A 24,251-nucleotide genomic window follows, 5' to 3' on the forward strand; every position below is an offset into this window, starting at 1 on the left:
AACCGAGCCTGTGCAAGTGAATACCCCCCTCTCCCTTTTGAATATTCATTCCCCATCCAAAATAAAAGTCCCTGCTTCCCTTTGTTCAAGGATGCCATGACTTTGGAAATGATTCCTCATGGCCTCCTATTTGCTGCAAATACACTTTACTTTGTGAGACAACTTCCACTGGTGTAGAGTGTTATTTAACTCACCAGGAGGCAAGCTGACTTGGTTTGGTACCAATAGTTTTTAAGTATATAAGTAGGGAAGTTTGGAGACCTGGTTCAAGGTTTTTTACTCTTGGACTGACAAACCCCTGAGCAAGTCGTTTCACTTCTTCTTTTGTGATTCATTTTCCAGGTTCCAAAATGTGTTTTGCCTCCTCTAAGGAGGTGAAGACAAAACATTCTACATATGGAAAAATGTGAGGATTAATAAAACACAGTGCTCCAATAATATAAAGATACTCATTGTACCAGGGCCTCCCCTTGGCAAGGACTCAGAGGCTGTGGTCTGAGCTCACTCTCCAAGGAGGCTCAGTGAAGAAGCCTGCTCCGTGTGAGGCCTGCAGACATGGCCCCATGACAAGCAACGGGCCTAAGACACGAGCCAACCCACCACAGCCAACCCGCCACAGCATCTTTCCTTCTTCCGTGCTGAGCTCACATTCCTTCTTCCATGCTGGGCTCATTCCTGCACATGCCTTGTCCATGCTCCTCTTCCTCCCAGAAAATTCTTTTCTTTCTTAATCTCAGGTTTAGTATAGGTGGCAGCCCCTTTTGAAAAGCTTCTCTAATTCATTCCTCCAACACACGTTTTCTCTTCTCAACTATATCATTTACTGTCTGGATCATACAGGAAGTCTGCAGCTTAACTCTACAATATTTTAGACCCCGAAGCTCTTCCAGTGATTAATTCAGCGTGTTTTTTTTTTGTATATAAGCAAGCCACGTTAAATCTGGTTTGGGAATAAAATATAACAATAAATGAAATGTTTTGCCCTGTTCTTTATTGTTTCTTTGGTATATTCTGTTTATTCCTTTTAAAGAATGAAGTACTTGAATGCAGATGTGTTTTTATGATTCACTTGTACCCTATCTCTGACTGCCTACACCAGCCCTATCTTAACGTCTAGAACAATACTTTTTTTCCTAAAAAAATAACATTGTTATTGAGATATAATTGACATGCCTTCTAAAGTATAGAATTCAGTTGTTTTAAGTATATTCACAGGGTTGTGCAACCATCATCACCATTTAATTTTAGAACATTTTCATCACCTCTGAAAGAAACCCCATATCCACTAGCAGTAACTTCCCATTCTCCCTTCTCCCTAGCCCTTGACAACTACTAATCTGCTTTCTGTCTCTATGGATTTGCCTATTCTGGACACTTCACGTAAATGGAATCATACAATATGTGTTCTTTTGTGACTGGCTTCTTTCACTTAGCATAATGTTTTCAAGTTGCATCCATGTTATAGAACATATCAGTACTTCACTCCTTTTTATGGGTGAATAATACTCTATTGCATGGATATACCGCATTTGTTTATCCATTAATCAGTTGATGGACATTTGGGTTGTTTCCACTTTTGGGCTATTAGGAATAATGCTGCTATGAACATTCGTGTACAAGTCTTTATGTGGACAGATACTCCTAGTACGACTGAGCCCACAGCAATCTCCACATATTCTTACTGAATGGAAATAAGCACTCTAGACTTGCTTCACCACCGTACCAATTTTCTAATGGCACCACTCACTGTGGGATTCAGGGAGTTACTATTTCCTCCAGGTTCTGCACCTTATTTTTCTAAGAAGCAGCTGACCACAAGCATGCTGTTTAGACAGAAACTCTAATGGTAAAAATCAAGGTTCTTATGTTTGATTTCTGTCCTCACAGCTACTCAACGTTCTTGAACAAGAGCCTTTCCGAGTCTCAGCTTCATTATCTTGTAAACGAGAGGAATATTACAGCTTAGAAATAACCTAGTTTGACAAGGACTATTACTTAGCTTTTAAACGGCAATTACAGTGTTTTCGCAACTGTAAGCCTGCTTTTTGGGCTCAGACAAAAAGCCTGCTTTTTGGGCTCAGAAGCCAAGGATTAAAAAGAGATTGAGATTCCTATAAAATGTTAGGCTGTGTCTCAGCAAGGGAAGGAAGAAGAAAAAAATAAAAACTCATGACCTTTCTGCTTTCCAATTGAAAAGATATTAAAGTCTGTCTGCTTCCTCTCACAAAATGACCCATGTGGTTTAGTCTGGAAGTCCCCATACACCAGCTGCTTTTTACAGCTAAAAACATACTATGAAAAGCCATACTACAAGCCATTGGTATGTTAAGAAATCACGATTCACTCAGTATTAATAGTAAGCCAATGAAAATCAGAGGATGCATTGGAGATCACCGAGACACTAATTCTGAACTACTGATATGAAGAAGTGATTTGAGAAGATCATGAAAATCTCTTGACAGGCTATTTCAGGTGTGCAACACAGACCTTTGACTTTGAAAATGGCACTGCCTGGTGTGGAAAGTCTAACGTCTCAAGTGTATGCACTGCTTCTTGTTCATATTGGTGCCCTATATATATATAGCTTAGCTCCCAGAAGGTGGGCCATGACGCTGAATTGAAACAGCATAGTTTTACTGGTGTGGGCAGTACTGAAATACAGGTGGTTGGGTGGCCTTCCCACAGCGTGCAGTATTGCCAGCCTTCCGACCTCTGAACTTTCTTACGTAAGGTTTTGTTCTTCCCAGAAATGATTCCACCTCAGGCTTTCTGTATCTTTCGCTCAGCAAGAAACTCATTTCCGGCTTTCTCACTTTTTGTTCTGCAAATTTCTATCAGTCTCTCCTTCAAGTGAATCACTCTACAATATGATTCAGTGTGTCCTTCAAACTGTTCTTCAGCTCTGATTTTCCTTCCTTACTCTCCTTCCCTATTTTACTAAGCCACGATTTGGTGACTAAGTTCTTTACTTTTTGGTGTTAAGTTTCTATTACTATCAGTTCCAAAAAGAAAGATGAGAAAAACAAGAGTAGCAAACATAATTATTGAAGGAGTACATGTTTTTGAAATGAATGAGTTAACAAATGCACCTAGACTGCTTATTCCTAGTGAATCATGATGATGCAAATAGTACAGATCATGCTGCCTGCTCCCAGCACCCACGCATCAGGAGGAATAGTTGCTACCTGGTGTGCCAAGACAAGGAAATGCTTCTACTTTAGCCCCTTAACCTGGAAGAAGATGATTTTAATTCAATGTTCAACAATCTTTATTGAATGCCCATGAGCCAGACATTGTGTTGGGTACTTGAAATGCACATATGAATTGATTTTTTCCTTGACTAGTAACAGAAAGCAAGTGAATAAGTACATTAAGTGTTACAGGTAGGAAATGAGTCTTTGTTGATAGCGGCTATGTGCCAGGCACTGTACCAGATGGAATGAGCCTCTGGAGAAGGGGATCATGAGCTCAGTGCTGTTTTTCTAAGGTGATACGTTGAGTTGTGTCAAAGAGGAAAGGATCATACTAATGATTACTTTCCTCATCATCAAGCAAAGCCAACTACTTCATTCGCTTTATTCTCAAATTTCATTTCAGAGTGGTCGTTTGGTTCCTAAAGATACTCAAACGATTAAAGTTATATTCTGAAATGATAACCTAGATGTTTCTAGATGAAAGATAATTCATGAAACAAATATTCATTTTCCATCTGCTTTGTGTCAAGTGCTGCTCTAGCTGCTGGGGTCTCGCAATGATCAAGACAGAAGACATCCCTGTCCTGTTTGAGGTTACCTGTTTGAAGGTGAGAAACAAGTGACAGGGGAGTGAAAAAGCAAACCAAGATCATTCTAGATCTTTCTAGATAAGTGCTCTAAAGAGAAGCAAAGAGGGTGATCCGATAGAGTAACACAGATGGGAGTGGGTCATGTAGGCTGGAAGTCAAGGAGGATGCTTCTTTGGAGAGGAAGCATTTGAACTGAATCATGAATGAAAAGCAGGAACCAGCTGTGCAGAGAGCACAGAGACCCTACAGAGGGGTCGAGCTTGGAAGTTCAGGGAACACAAAGAACGCTGGGTATCCATGTCATGACCAAGGGAAACAAGCCTAAGAGATCAGGGTTCAGAGGTCATCAGGAACCAGATGACAGGGACAATGGCAAGGAGTTGGATCTGACTCACAAGGCAGTGGGAAACCACTAGAAGGTTTAGCTAGAGGATGGCATTATCTGATTTATATTCTAAAAGCTTCCTTTAAATGAATCAAAGCAGGGCAAAGGAGGAAACAAGAAGACCACTTCTGGCGATCCAGGCAAAAAAGGATGAGGATGGCTTGGGCCAGCAGTGTGAATAGAGAGAAACAATGTAGGATGCTGCCTTGGTAAAAAATAATCTCCTTTAAAGGGTATCAAGGACCAGATGAAGCCCCTGTTTCTTTATCTTTCTTAGTCATCAGCATTCTTAATTAACTTTATTTTTCATCCATATTAGGGCACATGCTCCTTAAACACAGGGCTTTTGCTTTTCTTGTCATTGCACTCGTCTCGGAAGTGCTGTTCTATATTCAGCGCCTTGTGGGTGCTGAATAAATATTGATTAAACAAACCACGTAATGAATCATGTCTGCTGCAAGTGTGGGTGCTTGGTAACGAGGAAACAGAAGCGAGCTGGAGTCTCCAATCTGTAGGGCACAACTGAGCTAAGGACGTTTGGAGAGAGGCTGGGGAATTTGGAGCTGCTCCCCTCCTTCCAGTCTATGATGCCTTGGGATTGGAATGGTCATTCTATGACCACTTCCCATTGGGTGAGTGGGCACATCCCAGAGAATCCTTACCCATGGCTCAAGGATGAGCTTGGGAAATAACACTCTAGCCAGGTGAACAGGAGGCTTGCTGTTGGTAAGCAACTCCCCTGAAATGAGACACAGGCTGTGGATGGAGCACACAGCAGCAGAGGACATTTAAGGAAGGGTCTTTACTCCATACAAAGGGAGAGGAAAAACCCCCAAAAACGAATGTGGTTGTACTGTATAGCACGGATCTCCAAATTTTTTCTGTAAAGGGTCAGATAGTAAATCTTTTAGGCCCTTCTATCTTGGCTGCAAGTACTGCACCTCTGTTGCAACTCTGTAGTTGTATCACGAAAGCAGCCACTGACAATAAGTGAATGAATGGGCACCACGGTGTTCAAGTAAAACTTGACTATGGATACCAAAATCTGAATTTCAGATAATTTTCATGGGTTACAAAATATTCTTTTTTTTTCCTTTCAACTATTTAACTAGTTCAAAGAAGAAAATCAAACAGAGTAATGTAAAACAAACAAAAACAAAAACATAAGAACCATTCCTAGTTCAGAGGACATACAAAAACAGGCAGCAGGCCACCCATGGGACATAGTTGGTCAACCCTCACTCTGTAGAGCAGGAAAGAAGGAAAATAATCCATCTGAATTTTGTTCAAAAACTGGCAACTTTATGTGGTAATGCTATTATTCAACGTTGTCCTTTTGTTTGTTGGGTGCTTAATGCAAATGAAAATTTACCTGTTTGTCTGATACGACATTTTCTGATAATAGGGACTAGGTGGCATCAAATGTCACCTACTAATTGGGAGCTACTCTCCCAGCTGGTCTCCCAGCTTCCTCTACACTCTGTGATATGCTCTCCACGCAGAGGCCAGATGAGCTTTTAATAATAATGTTAATGTACCTAAATATACACCAGGTCATTTGTCCCCCTTCTTGAAACACTCCAGTGACTTACCACTTGCATTTGCCTTCTCTTGTCCTTGCCTGACCTCGTCTCTTACCACTCTCTGTCCAGCCATCCCACTCTTCAATCTCAGAGCTCTCCAGGGCCTTTGTAACAGCTTTTCCTTCAGCCTGAAACATTCCTTCCTTCCCCAGGTCATAGCATGGTTGGTCCTCCTTGGGAATTCAGAACTCAGCTCAAATGTCACCTCCTCGGAGGCTCTCTCCTTGACCATCCAATCCAACTTAATTCTTCCCCTACTCAGTTTCTATTAGAGGGCCTTGTTTTATCTTCTTCATAGATCTGGTCTTTATTCAAATTATCTTGTTAACTTGTTTGTTTACTTTTTGCCTGACTCCTTAGGCCAAAAGGTAAGTTTCATGAAAACGAGGTCATTTCTGGATAATCAGTGCTGTTTTCTCATTTTGAGATTAATGCCTAACATTCAGGATTATAGATGATAAATTTGTTAAATGAATAAAGGAAGGAAACAGTCTGAGGGGTAAGAATAGTATGTTCAGAACTATGCTAGTATTTTACTACAGTTGGGAATGAAGATGACTGTGTATGGTGGAGGCGGAGTGAGGGAGAGGGAGAGGAGGGAAGACTACGGCCTTGAGAAATGGCCAAGGACCAGATCTTGGAGAGGCTCTAGGACAATACTAAGGTGTTTGCCTTTCATTTTGAAGGCAATGAGAGATCAGGGGAGGCACAGAAGTGTTTTAAGCAAGCAGAGGATAAAAGAATTCAGTGTATTCATTGGAATGTTCACATGGGGAAAATAAAGAAGTATGGTATCATATGCTGTTTACACCATTAAGGATGGCAAAGGTCATACACTAAAGAGGCAGTCTTGAACTTAAATGAGTGTGGAAAGATGCCAAAAAATGAATTCAAATTCAGTGCAAATGTACATCCCATCTATACGCCTCCGTTCTCTTCTTGAGCTGGGGGAACATATTTTTGACATATTTCTAAACAACAGAGCTAGAAGAAAAGGTACTCCAAGTTTCAAGTTTTTTGTATGTTGTTTGACAGAAAGAGGCTGTTCATCAAAATTTACCTTCAGTCTGAAAGAAAATGAGGATGTGGAATCAAAAAAATAAGACGTGCTTCAACTTTGTGCTTGCAGTTCAAGCCCTGATGGCATGGTCCAACCACAGAAAGGAGATTTCTGCAGGAGATAAAGTCTCTCTCAGCGTCAAACACTCAAGTGGGAGCCATTTAAAAATCTGAAAATCAGATTGGAAGTTTCTTTTTTCCTACCTACAAATCTGTCTACTTTCTTCCATCAGTCTTGGTACTTGCAAGAGAAAATTATTCACTTCCATATACTTTCTTTTTTATTAATCCAGGGAGGAAGGTGAAAAAAATTAACCCTTTAGAAGCCAGAAGCCAGATCTGCCCCAAAGGTAAGAGAGGGAATAGAAGGTTGAGACTATTCGAGGAAGTGTGGGCACTGAGGCCCCAGCTTCTCGACAGGGGATTCCAAGGACAGTGGCTATATCACAGGGTTACCCTTAGCTACCTTTTCATCTGCTTCAAGATGCTGGCTTCTGTGATGTCTGACAGTACCTTTCTTTTAGGAAAACACAGGAAGCGTTACCACCTGTTCACTGACGTCTCTGTTTAGATAGTTAGATATTTACCAACAATTGAAAAATGTTTAAGATGACTATCAATGGAATGTTTGGACATGTGGGTACTCATCATCGATAACTTGACTTGTGTTTGTCTCCAAAGCGAATTTTCTGTTTCCCTTTTTTTTGAAGATTGGCCCTGAGCTAACATCTGTTGCCAATCTTCCTCTTTTTCTTTTTTCTCCCCAAAGCCCCAGTAAATAGTTGTATATCCTAGTTGTAGGTCCTTCTAGTTCTTCTCTGTGGGATGCCGCCTCTGTGTGGCTCGATGAGCAGTGAGTAGGTCCGCGCCCAGGATCCGAACCGGTGAACCCCAGGCCACCGAAGCAGGAAGTGGGAACTTAAGCGCTATGCCACCATGCTGGCCCACGAATTTTTGTTTTACTCATTCTCTCTACCACCCTCAGGAGTGTGCCAGTGAGCATTGTCCTAAAGGGGAGATATCTCAGATTGCAAATCTTTCCATGAAGATGGGCTTGCCTACCTTTCTTTGCCCCCAAGCCTCCACATTTCCTTATCAAGGACAACCAGGATTAAGGGTGATTTTTTGTGTGTGTGTGAGGAAGATTAGCCCTGAGCTAACATCCATTGCCAATCCTCCTCTTTTTGCTGAAGAAGATTGGCCCTGGGCTAACATCCATGCCCTTCTTCCTCTACTTTATATGGGACGCCACCACAGCATGGCTTGACAAGCAGTGCATAGGCCTGCATGCGGGATCCGAACCTGCGAACCCTGGGCCACCAAAGCAGAGCTCTCCAACTTAACCACTATGCCACTGGGCCAGCCCATGAGGTGATTTTTAAGATTGCTTCTTTGTGCCAAGAGATTCCCGCCTTTGCCATTGGTTGGTTTCAGTTGCTTGGAGTCTTTCAGTTAGAAATAGCATGAGGGAGGAAGTGCTCTGTGAGGCCAGGTAAGGCAGTGGTTAGAAACCCAGATAATGGCGAGAACACAGTGCCACTCTCAATCCCAAGTAGCCACTGTGTCACTGAGCCCCCAATCTTCCAACTTTGGGATGTCCTTGGGCACCTTCTGTTGCTGGATGTGGACTCCTGTGGCAATGACTATGATGGAGGGTAGCCACAGGAAGAGCGCTGAGCTCCCCGAATCTACAAGGGAAGATAGTGACCCAGTTTGGGAGGGTCACCCTGTGGGGCCCTCCTCAACTGAGATGGCTTGAAAAGCACCACTTACGGAAAAGTCGTCACTGGGGAAGAATAGGAGATCTCGAAGGGGATCATCTCGATAGGTCTTTTCAAGTTCTTCAATGACAGTTTCATAATCCAAAGGCTCGAGAAGCCTGGGCTTTTCCTGCTGTAGAAAAAGAAAATATGATATTAACCACTGACACATACAATCTTGCTTCTTCTCAGCGCGTGGTTGGATTTCATTTCTTAGTATTGCCAAGGCTTTGACATCATGCAACCTTTCCAGTGGAGTCACAGAGACTCCAGGCATTTAGGGCAAATCCACAGTACTACTACTTCCAGATCTGAAATAATAAGATCCTGAAACACTTGACATCTCGCTCAGTAATTCAAACTGTTCAGACTGAATCCCCAAAGCTCACGGTATTCAGCCCTAACACATCTGTAGACTAGATGTTTATGTAAACTTGATCTTTGTCAATGTGAAGAAAGGCCTTCTGCTTATTTGCTCTAGTATTATGATGATGATCATCATTTTTGCTGAATTAGATACTTCCTTGTGAGGACTACTTGGGTCTATTTTAAAATGTTGGCCCCCTAGCAATCAAAGTATCACAGGCTGTCTTAGTTGTCCTGAAGCACGGATTCTGTGTCAGGATTAATTGCTTGGCTCTGTGCCACTATAGAGAGAAGCTGGGTAATTCTCTAATAGAACTGAACGACACAACCATTATGGATGCAGTGTGGTGAAAACTGAGAAGAGTCTGAAAGATAGCCAGACAATCACACTGCGTTAAAATCTTGAAGCCAAGAGGAAAGGCACCTTCTTCAAGGAAGCCGCCCACAGCGCCAAGAAGATAAATGCCAGTGGGAGAAGGTGTGATTGTTTCATTATAGGGTTGACGTGTTTAGTCCACAAAATTCACAGTGTGAGAAAGATGGAACCCCGAATAAAGAATAAAACATTCCAAAACAGAAAACCAAGGACACAATCTGGTTCCCCAGTCCTTTGATGCAGTGTTTATGTAAGTAAATGAAAAGGGATGGTTGTCTGAATTATTTGGGGGCTCCTGGCAGTTGGAGTGGTCACCATGAAATTTGGATGCTGAAGTAATCTCGTAAATGGAAAAAACTTTTTGTTCTTTTTCAAGTCAATGACATAACAGACGGTTTCCCGCCAACCTCACCCATCCCCACTCTGTAAAGCACACAGATTTAGCTTTGATTTCTAAGTACTTCTTTGGAAGATGTCTGCTGCTAAAGCTCTAGAAACTGTCATTGACGTTTTAATAATTGTTAATGGGCCCCTCAGAGTACCAGTCAATGTTTATTTTGATGATTTTCCAAATATAAAAAAATAAAACAAAACAAAATGTAATATAGTGGGCCAGTAACAAGGATTTCCATGTACTTTTTGTATTGAAACAAAACAAAACAAGAACAAACCCACTTTACAAATGCTTAAGTAAACTGAGGACCATGTAAGGTGAATATTCTCTGTGGAAGGGCCTTCAAGTAAGATTGCTAGATTTAGCAAATAAAAATACAGGACTCCATGCAATATTTAGAGAAAAGAAGAAATTTGGCCACCCTACATAATCTATTTAGTGAAAGAGCTGTGAAAAGTTCAGTATTTTGAAGTAGGAGATACAGAGCCACTGGGCATGATATGAGTAGTTTAAAAAAAAGTTCTTCTAGAATCCCTGTCCTTTTGATATGATTATTCTATCTAGACTTATTTTAAGCTCCAATTCCTTATTTTCCCAGGCAAAGGTTAATCCCAAGGATCACAAATTGATAGCTCAAGAGGCAAACGCAGCCTCTAGACGTTTGATTTGGCTCAAACATTTATTTTATTTTATATTTAGTTGGCTTTCAATGTCTTTAAGTAGTGGTACAGTAGTTCCCACTTATTCGAGGGGATACATTCCAAGACCCCCAAGGGGATGCCTGAAACCTTGGATAGTACCAAACCCTATATAGACTGTATTTTTTCCTATACATATGTATTTGAGATGTGACAGCAAAACTAGTCCAATTTCTTTTTCCTTCTTCACAATTTCATGGATAGATTTATTCCTAATGTAGATCTTAGCAACCTCAGCATACAATTTTTTCTTTCTTTATTAAGTTGAGAACTTTCACCTTTTCACTTAAAAGAAGCATTTTACAGCTTCTCTTCGCATATTCAAATTGCCAGCATCACTACTCTAGCCTTTTAGGACCATTATTAAGTAAAATAAGGGTTACTTGAACACAAGCACTGCCATATCTGATAACCAAGATGGCTACTAAGTGACTAACGGGAGGGTAGCGGATACAGCGTGAATCCGCTGGACAAAGAGATGATTCACATCAGGTGGGATGGAGCCAGATGGTGAGAGATTTCATCACACTACTCAGAACGGCGTGCAATTTAAAACTTAGGAAAATGTTTATTTCTGGAATTTTCTATTTAATATTTTTGTACTGCTGTTGACCACAGGTAACTGAAACCGCGGAAAGCGAAACTGCGATAAGGGGGGACCACTGTATTTCACTCCAGTTCATCTACACACCTCAGTAGTTCTTGTCTATTACCTCTTACCCTGCAAAGTCACACATTTATATTACTAGCTGCTCCACCAGGCCTTCAAGTCTGAAACACTTGGCTTTTTCTGAAATTTCTTTATTTTTTCTAAAATTGTGCTTGTGTATGAAATGTAGCAAAAAACCCCGAATGTATTGGAAAGCTGTCAGGAAGCTCTCATCTCTGCCATAGATTTGATTGGTTACATCCCTTTCTCTTGCTGTTTCTTCAGCTTAAGTATATGACACCCTTCAGTACTCATGTACCAACAGCCCGCGATGTGGCTATTAACACTTTCCCTCTTCTCCCCCATCCTCGCACCAACGTGAATAGGAGTGTGAGAGTGTGGCTTAAAGTGTGTTGCAATGTATAGGTTTAAAGGCAAATGACAGAAGGCTGTTTTAAGAGTCCTTCCACAATCTTGTTCTCACTATCTTTTTAATTTTATCTCCCATTAGTTGCAAACTTGAGCATTAATAAACAAGCTGAAGACCTTCAAAGAAGATGTTTTACTAAGGCCCACACTTCACCTAAAATTAATCTCATCTAAATGAGTACAATAGAAAAACCAGAGCTCACAAGTCACAGGTTATTAATAAAACCATAGGAAAACTAAATCCTGAACTCTCCTTAATATAACCAATAAAAGGCATAGCCTGTAAGCATCTGTTGGAAGGTATATTTTTATTTATTCATTTCAGGCTATGACATAGCAACCAATCAATGAATGACATTTATTAAACCTTCCCATTTAAAATGTTGCACTGAGGTTATTTTGACATGGGGCTGCAAACCCTGCTTGATCTGCTTCATATAATTTATTAAGTTTTGATTTCTGGGGGGATATACAGGTAAGAGTCTACCTTTCTAGGGAATTTGTTAATCAATGTGTAACATTCAAAATATTCAATGTTTCATAATTTTGTGGCTATGAAGTTTAATAATGAAAATAATAATGATGTATTCCATAGCACCTAGAGCCTAGAGTTTGGTAATGCTTGCCAGCGATGCTTTATGCATCTGTGATGGTCAGAATCCAGGCTACACAACAAGTAGTTCTCTCTGGAGCAAGAGAGCTATACGCTCAGTGTTTTGGTCAAAGAGACAGACGTATACAAGTATGGTGGGATCAGTTAATTTCTCACTACTGCTCCTTGTAGAGACGTTGAGTGAAACTGGCAAGTGAGCAGCATTGATTTACAGCTTTACAATGGTTGGATTGTCCCTCCTGAATTTAATGTGCCTCTTTCTTGTGGAAATGCACCAACTGGGATAAGGCATGTGCCAAGAATACCCTGAATTGGATTGGATTTTTATAGCGCTTTTTACTCTTATTCTCTTTCTCTCAAATGAGTAATGAATTTCAGTAGCTATTCTAAAATCACTCCAGGCATAGGAAAAGGCACCCACCAGTACCTGTTATTATGCAGCAGAGTTGGTGTTGCACCACAGTGGCAACAGGCCCTATTCTTCTCATTTAGTATTAAGAGATTTGTTTGATCTACTTCCCCAAATTCACAGCTCTCCTCCAATTCAACTTCACAGCAGAAGAATGGGCTCCTGTCATAAAAACAAATGTTTTCTTCCCCTCCTCTTATTCCACAACTTCTCCTAGAATGCCAACACAATATCTAAGTCTTGGAGTTGGTGAACCTGCCATCTTGGTAATAACCAGGGCTGTCAAGAGCCGTTTAATTGGTTTGAAGCAAGTAGATTGTCCATGTCTTACCTAAAGACTCTAACTTCAGGTACATAGTAGGCCATTACAAAGATCTGAATTATTTTCATAATTATAATTCAAAATCAAATGGGTGAAGAAATAATTACTTGAAGCAGGTAACAGTGAAAAATTAAATGATTAAATTATAATCCTAGACCTCTCTCCAGAATATAGAAGTACAATCTAACTAAGATATGACCTAGACTACCCAGACTTGTTTTAGGGAAATCTAAAGTAAAAGGGCATTGCCACTTATGGGCTCTGGAACTTTGGCCATGTTAATTAGAATCTCTGCGCCTTAGGCTCCCCATCTGTAAAATGGACATCTTAGTAGGAGCTATGGCATAGGATTAAATGAGGAAATATTTATTATGCTCTTAGAACAGCACCACACCCATAATACTCATTACATAAGTGTTAAGTAGATAAAGGCTGTGAGTTTTAAATTTTCACTTGTCATGGATTTAAAGCATTTGCATTATAAATTTAATGTGTACAAAGAGTAAATAGTAGGCACTCAATGAATATTTGCTGAGTAAATAAGTTTATATCATTTCATCCAGGAATTCCTTTCCTGGGACTCTATTTTAAAGAAATAATCACATATATAATTTAAGATTTCTACAAGGATGTCTTTGCAACATTATCTCCGTAATAAGATGGAGAAAACATATTCACCTGTATCCAAAAGGGATAAGAAAGACAGGCAGGCTGGTGGAGTCTGTACCCCAAAAGTGAAGACATCAGAGCTGTTGCTCAAAAAATGTGGTTTATATTTTTCAAAGAATTGTATGTAGTGGAGAAAGGCTTAGTGCTATAACGGGTTTTGGGAAGGGCATTGAAAAGGGGATAAGGGTTGGAATAAATCAATGAATAATTGTGCAGTACATGCCACGATTCCTCCTTATAACCCTTCAATTTTTCAGTAAAAGTAGTTAAACTTACAACGTTTTGCATGTGATTGGCTTTTTTGGGAAAACATGAGGACGCTGAGGTCCATGACCAAGATGGCAAGCATGGGGACAAAAGGAAAGACAAAAGGCACTACCTCAGGAGGAAAGAAGGTCAAGCTCTTCTTGACAATGGTTCTAGATTCACACATATTATGACATTAGAGTTTGAATCCAGAATACATAGATCTCTAGAGGGTGGTAAGACCTGAAGGACAAGGCCAGCTAAAAAATGGGACACAAGAAATCATGGAGGATAAGGAATGATTAGGAAATTATGGCACATCCATTCTAAGAAATAGTACATGCCCATTAAAACTGAGTTTTTTGGGGGCCGGCCATGTGGCATAGTGCTTAAGTTCAGCACGCTCTGCTTCAGCGGCCCGGGTTCATGGGTTTGGACCCCGCGTGCAGACCTACACCACTTGTCAGCCATGGTGGTGACCCATATACAAAATAGAGGAAGATTGGCACAGATGTTCGCTCAGGACAAATCTTCCTCAAGCAAAAAAAAAAAAAAAGGGAAAAATAAGAGGAAAATAGGCAACAGCCATTATCTCAGGGTGAATCTCCCTCAGAAAAAAAAACTGAGTTTTTTGGAGGATTGCTGGGAAGATGGCAGTGTAGGAGGACTCTGAACTCACCTCCTCCCATGGACACAACAAATTTACAACTACCTGTGGAACAATTACCTCTGAGAGAGAACTGGAAACTGGATAAAAAGAACCCCCACAACAAGGGACAACACTGACAGAGGTGGAAGAGGCAGACGTACCTTTCTGCTGAGGAAAGAAACCACATTCTAGCCAGAGTGCTTCATGGCTGGGAGCAATCTTAAATTATGAAGCTTTTCCTGGAGGAACGGGAGATCTGAGGGAGAGAGCTATGCCCCAATATCAGCCTTTGAATTCAGCACAACCAAGATGAATGTCGTAATACCTGGCTTTGCTGGCTATTAAAATCAGTAGGGAGGGGGCCTGGCCCCGTGGCCTATGGTTAAGTTCAGTGCACTCCACTTCGGCAGCCAGCGTTCAGTTCCCAGGCACAGACTTACACCATTTGTTGGCAGCCATGCTGTGGTGGTGACCCACATACAAAATAGAGGAAGATTGGTGCCAGATGTTAGCTCAGGGAGAATCTTCCTCAGCATTAAGAAAAAATATGAAAGGGGAATATCACCAGAAAAGCTATTGAATATAAGAGAAAGAAAAGCCTCTTGCACAAATTCATCCATTCTAGAAACCAACACAAAATCACCAGAAAGAAAGCTGCGTAGTCCTTTGGTAAAAGAGACTCACTTGATAAGCTCTGAATGCATCTCAGAAAGGCAGGAGGCAGCCCAGGACTACCTTCCTAGGGACTGAGACATTGGCAGCAGCCATTATCGTTACCTAGTACAGGTGTGCTGACACAGACGCTGGCAGATACCATTGGATTTCTTCCCCTGGCCTGTTAGTGAAGGGTTTTGCCCTGCCCACTAGAGCACTGATTTAATCTAGCTCAGCCAGGGCAGGCCACCCACCCTAGGGACTGGCCCTACCCACAAGCAAGCCTGCAGGGAACTTGTGGGCCCACAGACCTATGTGGGTCTGCCTCCACGGGGCAGGGCATGCGTGAGGGGTGGGCCTGCATTGGTGGAGCATGTCGGACCTCTGCGGTGGGGCAAGTGGCCCTCCTCAGCAGGCCGGCACATGTGCATGGGGCAAGACTGTGTTGACAGGGTGTGTGGGCCCACAGGTGGTAGGGCTTTTCAGCTGCAGCCAACTAGTGCTGCTGGCCTTCTCAAACAGCCACATAGGGGGTCCAGCCCACCTTCTAACACCTGAAATGATTGTGTGCTGCCATGCCTGTGGCCAGCTCCACCCAGCTGTGCTCCTGAGAGAGGTGACAACAGCCTCGCAGGCCAGAGGCCTACAGCAGTTGTAAGTCCCTGAGCCTAGCAACCAGCCATGCTGGGGACCTGACTTAACAGCAAAACAGCAGCAGGTGTGTGCTATTAGACCTTGCAGCCAGCTGTGCTGGGCCCCTCCCACCCAACCCAATAAAGTGACTAAAGTGACCATAGCAGCTGCAAACCCAACCACAACAGAAGGGCACATGTATCCCACACAAGGGACACTCCTGCAACAGTTGGAACTGGTGACAAGACATAAGTACACTGCTGGGCCTCATAAGGCATCTCTTATCTAAGACCACATCTCTAAGATTGGGAGATGTAGCTGATCTACCTGATACATAGACATAAGCACAGAGAAACAGGTAAAGTGAGGAGGCAAAAGAATATGTTCCAAATATGGGAACAGGACAAATCTTCAGAAAAAGAAGTAAATTAAACAGAGATAAATAATCTACCTGATAAATGGTATAAACTAATAATCATAAGGATGCTCACTGATCTTGGGAGAAGAATAGAGGAACACAGTGAGAACTTCAGCAAAGAATTGGAAAATATAAAAAAGAAGCAATCAGAACTGAAGAATATAATAATGGAAATGAAAAATTCCCTAGAGGGAATCAACAACACAGTAGACGACACAGATGAATGGATCAGTGAGCTGGACAAAAGAGTAGAGGAAATCACTCACACTGAACAGAAAAAAGAAAAGAATTAAGAAGAACAAGGACAGTCTAAGGGAACTCTGGGACAACATCAAGTGTACTAACATCCATATTAGAGGTGTCCTGGGAGGAGAAGAGAGAGACAAAGGGGCACAGAACCTATTTGAAGAAATAATAGCTGTAAACTTTCTTAACCTAAGGAAGGAAACAGACATCCAGGTACAGGAAGCAAAGAGAGCAACAAACAAGATGAACCCAAAGAGGCCCACATCAAAACAAATTATAATTAAAATGTCAAGAATTAAAGATAAAGAGAGAATCCTAAAAGCTGCAAGAGAAAGGCAACAAGTTACATACAAAGGAAATCCCATAAGACTATCAGCTAGTTTCTCAGCAGAAACATCACAGCTAGAAGGGATTGGGATGACATATTCAAAGTGCTGAAAGGAAAAATCCTACAGCCATGAACACTCTACCCAGCAAGCTTATCATTCAGAGTGGAAGGAGAGATAAAGAGTTTCCCAGACAAGCAAAAACTAAAAGAGTTTATCATCAATAAACCAGCCTTAAAGAAATGTTAAAGAGACTTATTTAAGTGGAAAAGAAAAGACCACAAATAGGAATAAGAAAATCATCAAAGAAAAAAAATCACTGGTAAAGGCAAATATACAATAAAGGTAGCAGATCAACCACCTATGAAGCTAATATGAAGGTCAAAAGACAAAAGTACTAAAATTATCTATTTCCATGATAAGAGGTTAAGGGATACACAAACACAAAACAGGTTAAATATGATATCAAAAACAAAATGTGGGGTGAGGGAAGTACTAGAAATTTATAATAAATACACAAAAAATTAAGAGAAAGGAATCCAAACGTAATACTAAGGAAAGCTATGAAATCACAAGGGAAGAGAGCAAGAGAAGAAGAAAGGAACAGAGAAGAACTACTAAAACACACAGAAAAAAAGTAACAAAATGGCAATAAGTAGGTACTTATCAATAGCTACTTTAAATGTCAATAGACTAAATGCTCCAATCAAAAGACATAGTGTGGCTGACTGAATAAAAAACAAGACCCATATATATGCTGCATACAAGAAACACACTTCAGACTAAAGACACTCACAAACTGAAAGTGAAAGGATGGAAAAATATACTCCATGCAAACGGCAAGGAAAAGAAAGCAGGGATAGCAATACTTATATCAGATAATAGACTTTAAAACAAAAACTGTGACAAGAGACAAAGAAGGGCACTACATAATGACAAAGAGAACAATCCAACAAGAGGATATAACACTTGTAAATATCCATGCACCCAACATAGGAGAACCTAAATATATAAAGCAACTATTAAAAAACATAAAAGGAGGAATAGACAGCAACACAATAATAGTAGGAGAGTTTAACATTCCACTTACACCAATGGATAGATCATCCAAACAGAAGATCAATCAAGAAACATTGGCCTTAAATGAGACATTAGACCAGATGGACTTAGTAGATATATACAGAACATTCCATCCAAAAACCACACAATACACATTCTTTTCAAATGCACATGGAACATTCATATGTGATAGATCACATATTAGGCCACAAAAGAAGTCTCAAAAATTTAAGATTTAAATACAACCAAGCATCTTCTCTGACCACAATGGTATGAAAGTAGAAATCAACTACAAGAAAAAAACTTGAAAAGCCACAAATATGTGGCAAGTCAACAAAATGCTACTGAACAACTATTGGGTCAATGAAGAAATCAAAGGAGGATTCAAAAATACCTGGAGACAAATGAAAATGAAAACACAACATGCCAAAACTTATGGGATACAGCAAAAGCAGTAGTAAGAGGGAAGTTTATAGCAATATAGGCCTACCTCAACAAAAAAGAAGAATCTCAAATAAACAATCTAACAGTGCACTTAAAGGAACTAGAAAAAGAAGAACAAAGCCCCAAATCAGTAGAAAGAAGGAAATAATAAAAATCAGAGCAGAAACAAATTAAAATGAGATTAAAAAAATAGAAAAAATCAATGAAATTAAGAGCTGGTTCTTTGAAAAGATATACAAACTGACAAAGCTTTCATTAGACTCACCAAGAAAAAAAGAGAAGGCTAAAATAAATAAAATCAGAAACAGAAGAGGAGAAACTACAATGGACACCTCAGAAAAACAAAGGATTATAAGAGAACACTAGAAAAACTTTACACCAACAAATTGGATAATCTAAAAGAAATGGATAATTTCTTAGAATCATATAACCTTCCAAAACTGAATCAAAAAGAGATAGAGAGTTTGAATAGACCAATCACCAGTAAGGAGACCAAAACAGTAATCAAAAACCTCCCAAAAAACGAAAGCCCAGGACTAGATACCTTCCCTGGTGAATTCTACTAAAAATTCAATGAAAACTTAACACCTGTCCTTCTCAAACTCTTCCAAGAAATTGAAGAGGACAGGAAGCTTCCTAACCCACTCTATGAGGCCAACATTATCCTGATACCAACACCAGACAAGGACAACACAGAAAAAGAAAATTACAGGCTAATATCAGCGATGAACATATATGCAAAAATCCTCAACAAAATACTAGCAAATCCAATAGAACAATACATTAAAAAGATCATACATCATGATCAAGTAGGATTTACTCCATGGATGCAGGAATGGTTCAACAATTGGAAGAATTAACATAGTTAAAATGTCCATACTTCCTAAAGCAATCTACAGATTCAATGCAATCCCTATCAAAGTCTCAATGACATTTTTCACAGAAATAGAACAAAGAATTCTTAAATTTATATGGAACAACAAAAGACCCTGAATAGCCAAAGGAATCCTAAGGAAAAAGAGAAAGCTGGAGGTAGCACACGCCCTGACTTCAAAATATACTACAAAGCTATAGTAATCAAAACTGCATGGTACTGGCACAAAAACGGACACACAGATCAATGGAACAGAATCGAGAGTCCAGAAATAAACCCACACATCTATGTGCAGCTAATTTTTGACAAGGGAGCCAAGAACATACAATGGAGAAAGGAAAGTCTCTTTAATAAGTGGTGTTGGGAAAACTGGACAGCCACATGCAAAAGAATGAAAGTAGACCATTATCTTACACCATACACAAAAATTAACTCAGAATGGATTAAGGACTTGAATGTAAAATCTGACACCATAAAAATCCTAGAAGAAAACATAGGCAGTACACTCTTTGACATCAGTCTTAGCAGCATCTTTTCAAATACCATGTCTCATCAGGCAAGGGAAATAAAAGAAAAAATAACCAAATGGGACTACGTCAAACTAAAATGCTTCTTCACAGGAAAGGAAACCATCAACAAAATGAAAAGACGACCTAACAACTGGGAGAAGATATTTGCAAACTGTATATCTGATAAGGACTTTCTATCCAAAATATATAAAGAACTCATACATTTCAACAACAAAGAAACAAACAACTGAATTAAAAAATGGGCAGAGGATATGAATAGACATTTTTCCGAAGAAGACATACAGATGGCCACCAGGCACATGAAAAGATGTTCAACATCAGTAGTTACTATGGAGATGCAAATCAAAATTACAATGAGATATCACCTCATGCCCATCAGAATGGCTATAATTAACAAGACAAGAAATACCAAGTGTTGGAGAGGATGTGGAGAGAAGGGAACTCTCATACACTGCTGGTGGAAGTGTAAACTGGTGCAGCCACTATGGAAAACAGTATGGAGATTCCTCAAAAAATTAAGAAGAATAGAACTATCATATGATTCAGCTATTCCATTGCTGGGTATTTATCCAAAGAACACGAAAACACTAATTTGAAAAGATATAAGCACCCCTATGTTCATTGTAGCATTATTCACAATAGCCGAGACTTGGAAACAGTCTCAGTGCCCATTAAGGGATGAATGGATAAAGAAGATGTGGTATATATACACAATGGAATACTACTCAGCTATAAAAAAAAGATGAACTTTTGCCATTTGCAACAACATGGACAGACCTTGAGGGTATTATGCTAAGTGAAATAAGTCAGACGGAGAAGGTCAAATACCATATGAACTCACTCATAAGTAGAAGATAAAAACAGCAACAACAACAAAAAAACCAAACACATGGATACAGAGATTAGATTGGTGGTTACCAGAGGGGAAGTGGGGAGGGAGGAGGGCAAAAGGGGTGATGGGCATGTATACGGTGATGGATGGTAATTAGTCTCTGGGTGGTGAACACGATGCAGTCTACACAGAAATTGAAATATAATGATGTACACTTGAAATTAAAACAAAACAAAACAAAACAAAAAACTCTGAATTTTCGAAGTTTGTAATGACAAGGAAAATCGCCGATATATTATTGTTAAACAAAAGTGAGAATAAATACTGCACACCAGAATAACTGCACAGAACTTTAAAAATTTAAAGAAAGAAGATTACAGATATAGATTCAAATATTATCAGTTACTATATTGGAATGGGACTATGATATTTAGGATTTTCTATTTTAATTTTTTTTGCATTTTCCAAATTTTCTATAATGAAACATGCTTTCATCATGGTGAAAAAAATGAACTTAGTCTTTCAAAACTCTCATGTCTCCATAGAAACACTGATTTTGATTTTAAAATTATTTACCCTTTGAAAATCCACCAGAGATGGAATGTAGATACTCACAGTGGGGACTTCACAAGAAGTTCAACCACTAACAGCTTCAAGTAATTAGAAAAAGATGCACAAAACACTGGGGAAAGGCGACCAGGGAAAATAATTACAGATTATGTATGTGGTTCTAGAGGCTAATGTCAGCAAAAAAGGGGAGAAAAATTAGCAGGGTATTAACGAAAGTATTTTGAGCTCTGTGGGGAGTCATAAACATTTGCTAAGTTACTTAAGCACCTCTGTGCATTGGTCACTGTTGCATAGGATTAGAAGGCAGAATCTCTAGCTCAAAGTTCAGGGTCTTCTACCTGCCAGATACGTAACTTGGACAAGTCATTTCAGTTGAGCTTAATGAAGGTGACTTAAATGAGTCAAAAAGCAACTTCCTGCTTATGGTGGTGGTGTTATACAGATCAAGGAGACGAAGTACGTGAGGGTGTTAAGTGAACCACCAATGCCAGACAAATATAGGTTTGTCTTTTAAAAATTACCCCACATATTTTACCCCAAAACATATGCCAAAACCAAGTCAAACCAACCAACCAATACCAATGACACTAAATTCTTTATGTATCAGGAACTGTGCTACAGGCTTTTGTATTTATTATCTAAATTTCCTTAAAAAAAACAAATCTTGATAACTAATGATTCTACTGGAGGCAAAAGAGGCAATAATATAAGAAAAAGTACTCAAATTTTGAAAAAGGGCCACCATCTCCTCTGCGTATCTCCTGAGTCAAGTCAGGCTGCTCTAGCACCCACAGGAAGAAGGAGTGAAATCTACCTAATTATGTAAATCAGCAAAGGAGAGTGACTTTGAAATTCTGCGACCTTCTATTTTCCTTGAGAAAACGGCCTAGAAAATATTTTCATGTATTTATACTTCCAGATCAAAAGAAATGGATTAAATTTAGGATTAGTTAAAATTAGTATTAAACTCATTAGCTTTGCAAATATAAATACCTAAAGAACAATCAAAGTTGTAGATACTTAGAATTTCTTTCCGAAGCTCTAACCTATACACATGCAGGTCAAGTTTGTCAGCAATGGGGAGTTACTAGGATCACTAAGGACCAGTCAGGAAAAGGGGTTGATTACACTATATTTTAAGTGTAATTAAGGAGCCAAGCCTTTGTTACTCACCCTTAGGGTCACTCTAGTTTGTCAATCTGAACTAGTCACTCTTGGTTCTCCTTTTCAGAAAATCTGATCTTTTCAAGAACATCATTATGAAAAGTGTTTTTCCCCTACTTTTGAGAAGTTTTATATTCTCTTTGTGGCATGCAGTGCCTCTGTGATGCTGGTTGAGACTTCCTCAATCTTCCTTAGTCACCCCTGCCATTTCCAGATATCTGCATCTTTATTTTAATTTGAATATTCATAACAGAATTATGCTATATCTGAATGCCGCCTTCTGCTTACGAAACTATTCATCCTGGTTAATGACCCAGAAAAAACAAATAAAAATAGATATTTACTTTAGGACCAATATAGTAGACTCTAGTAGGGCATGACGTGCCAATTATTTAAACATTGTCTTCACATCTTGGCATACAGACAAAAAAAAAGCTAACAGTGAGGATCCACAGGGTCTTTAGAGAGACCCTAAAAGAATTCCAATCTTGAGATCTCCAAAACAAATTAGACACAACACAGCTGTTAATTAATTTTGGTGTCATCAAAATAACTGATTAAATTTTTTAGAGGAAATAAAAGCTCTAAATGACACATGGCTTGTTTAGACGTTAACTTAATCCAGGACCCTTTGGCACTAGTGCAGTTGGAATGGAATCAACTTCCACACTATTTGTGTTGAAAACAAACGAGAAAATTGCAGAGCGCCCATACAGCTGGATCCACGGCCACAGCTGTCAGCCTGCGGTCGTGTGACAGATTTAATCCAGCCTTTCATCAAAGGGAGTTCCACTGGACAATCTCTCAAATGTTTGAGCTTCAAAAAGCAAGACTCGCTTTTCTTAGCAAAAAGGAAATGATTAAGTAGGGAATAAGCCATCTTACGCTGACCCTTTAACCTTCTCTCTGTCTTGAACCACACAGTTTCATGAGAATGGAAAAACACTAGCTAAATCAAAGTTCAGAACTGTACAGCTGGGCAAGCTCAGATTAAGCTGAATTTGGAAATAGTTCCCTTGGTAACAAAAAGGGACATAGAGCTCAGAAGAAATCAACCCAGTAGTAACGCTTTAAATGTCTTAGTCCATTTCAGTGAAATTAAGCAGGTTAAACTCAGTAAATTATAAAGCCCTTTGCAAATATAAAGGATGATTAGTCTCATCATACAACACAAACATTATAGTTAGAAAAATCAGAATATTCTATTTTATTAACCCTAAATTTCATTAGGGAAACCAAGGACACAAATGAGCTTTACAGGATCTATGATGTAAGGTGTACTTTCAAATTGAATTTAAACCTTTCAGTCTTATTTTCTTTTTTAAGGAAATTTGATCATCTGTCTCTCTTAGGAGCATGTCAAAATTCACAAGTTTTTGTACAGCAAATGAAAATAAAAAAAATAGAAGTGGCTGCTTCTTCATCTAACACTAGTGCTTGTAAAGAAGTAGAAAATATCCAAGAAGATCTAAATCAAATTAAATTACATGTCTCATTTAGTTTTCTAGAAACACTTGAAAGATAATAAATATCATTAAAAATACATCACAATCCAATTACAAGTCTGCCTGACACCAGGGAAATTAATGCTTTAGAGCAAACTTCTGGGAATTTTAGATTAATTTATATGAAGTCTGTAATGAAAGCTGCCACCAGCTTAAACTCTGATACTGTTTCAGTACTTTAACAGTCACACAAATGAACTTCTACTAACAGGTCAAGCGTGAGAGTGTGTGTGTTGTGTGTACATGCACAAACACATACATGTCACACATACAAGAAAGTAAATAGTTCCGTCAACAACATGCATCTTGTATTTTCAATAAATCTTCCCATAATGATGGTGAGCTCATTCTTTTATTTCCTTTCTTACCTTTGACTACTTGAAATAGAATACCCATACTGGACATTTGTTGTGTGTTGGCCTACCCAACACCCATCCTGCTTTCTTTTAGTACTAGCATTTTAACTTCCTTCCAAGGACTTACTTCTCTCCCTCTCCCCATAAGGAGCAGTCTTGGTGGGTCTGATCATTCAGAGTGCCTGCTATTCTGTGGTCAGGTCAAGGACATGTGACCCCAGCGAGGCCCATTCAATACTTCCCTCCCGA

At 39.5% G+C, this 24,251-nt stretch overlaps 1 protein-coding gene across 2 annotated transcripts in view; it reads right to left on the bottom strand.

Annotated features, from left to right (window-relative positions):
• Positions 1-24,251, bottom strand: part of DOCK10 (dedicator of cytokinesis 10) — a 262,692-nt gene that overhangs the window by 136,573 nt on the left and 101,868 nt on the right. For both annotated transcript variants that reach the window (XM_058533107.1, XM_058533108.1), the window contains exon 2: positions 8,585-8,704. In XM_058533107.1, the coding sequence (XP_058389090.1) occupies positions 8,585-8,704 (120 nt within the window). The remainder of the gene's footprint in view (positions 1-8,584; positions 8,705-24,251) is intronic.

This window comes from Diceros bicornis, chromosome 37, assembly GCF_020826845.1.
Source record: "Diceros bicornis minor isolate mBicDic1 chromosome 37, mDicBic1.mat.cur, whole genome shotgun sequence".
In the NCBI taxonomy this organism is placed as follows: Eukaryota; Metazoa; Chordata; class Mammalia; order Perissodactyla; family Rhinocerotidae; genus Diceros; species Diceros bicornis.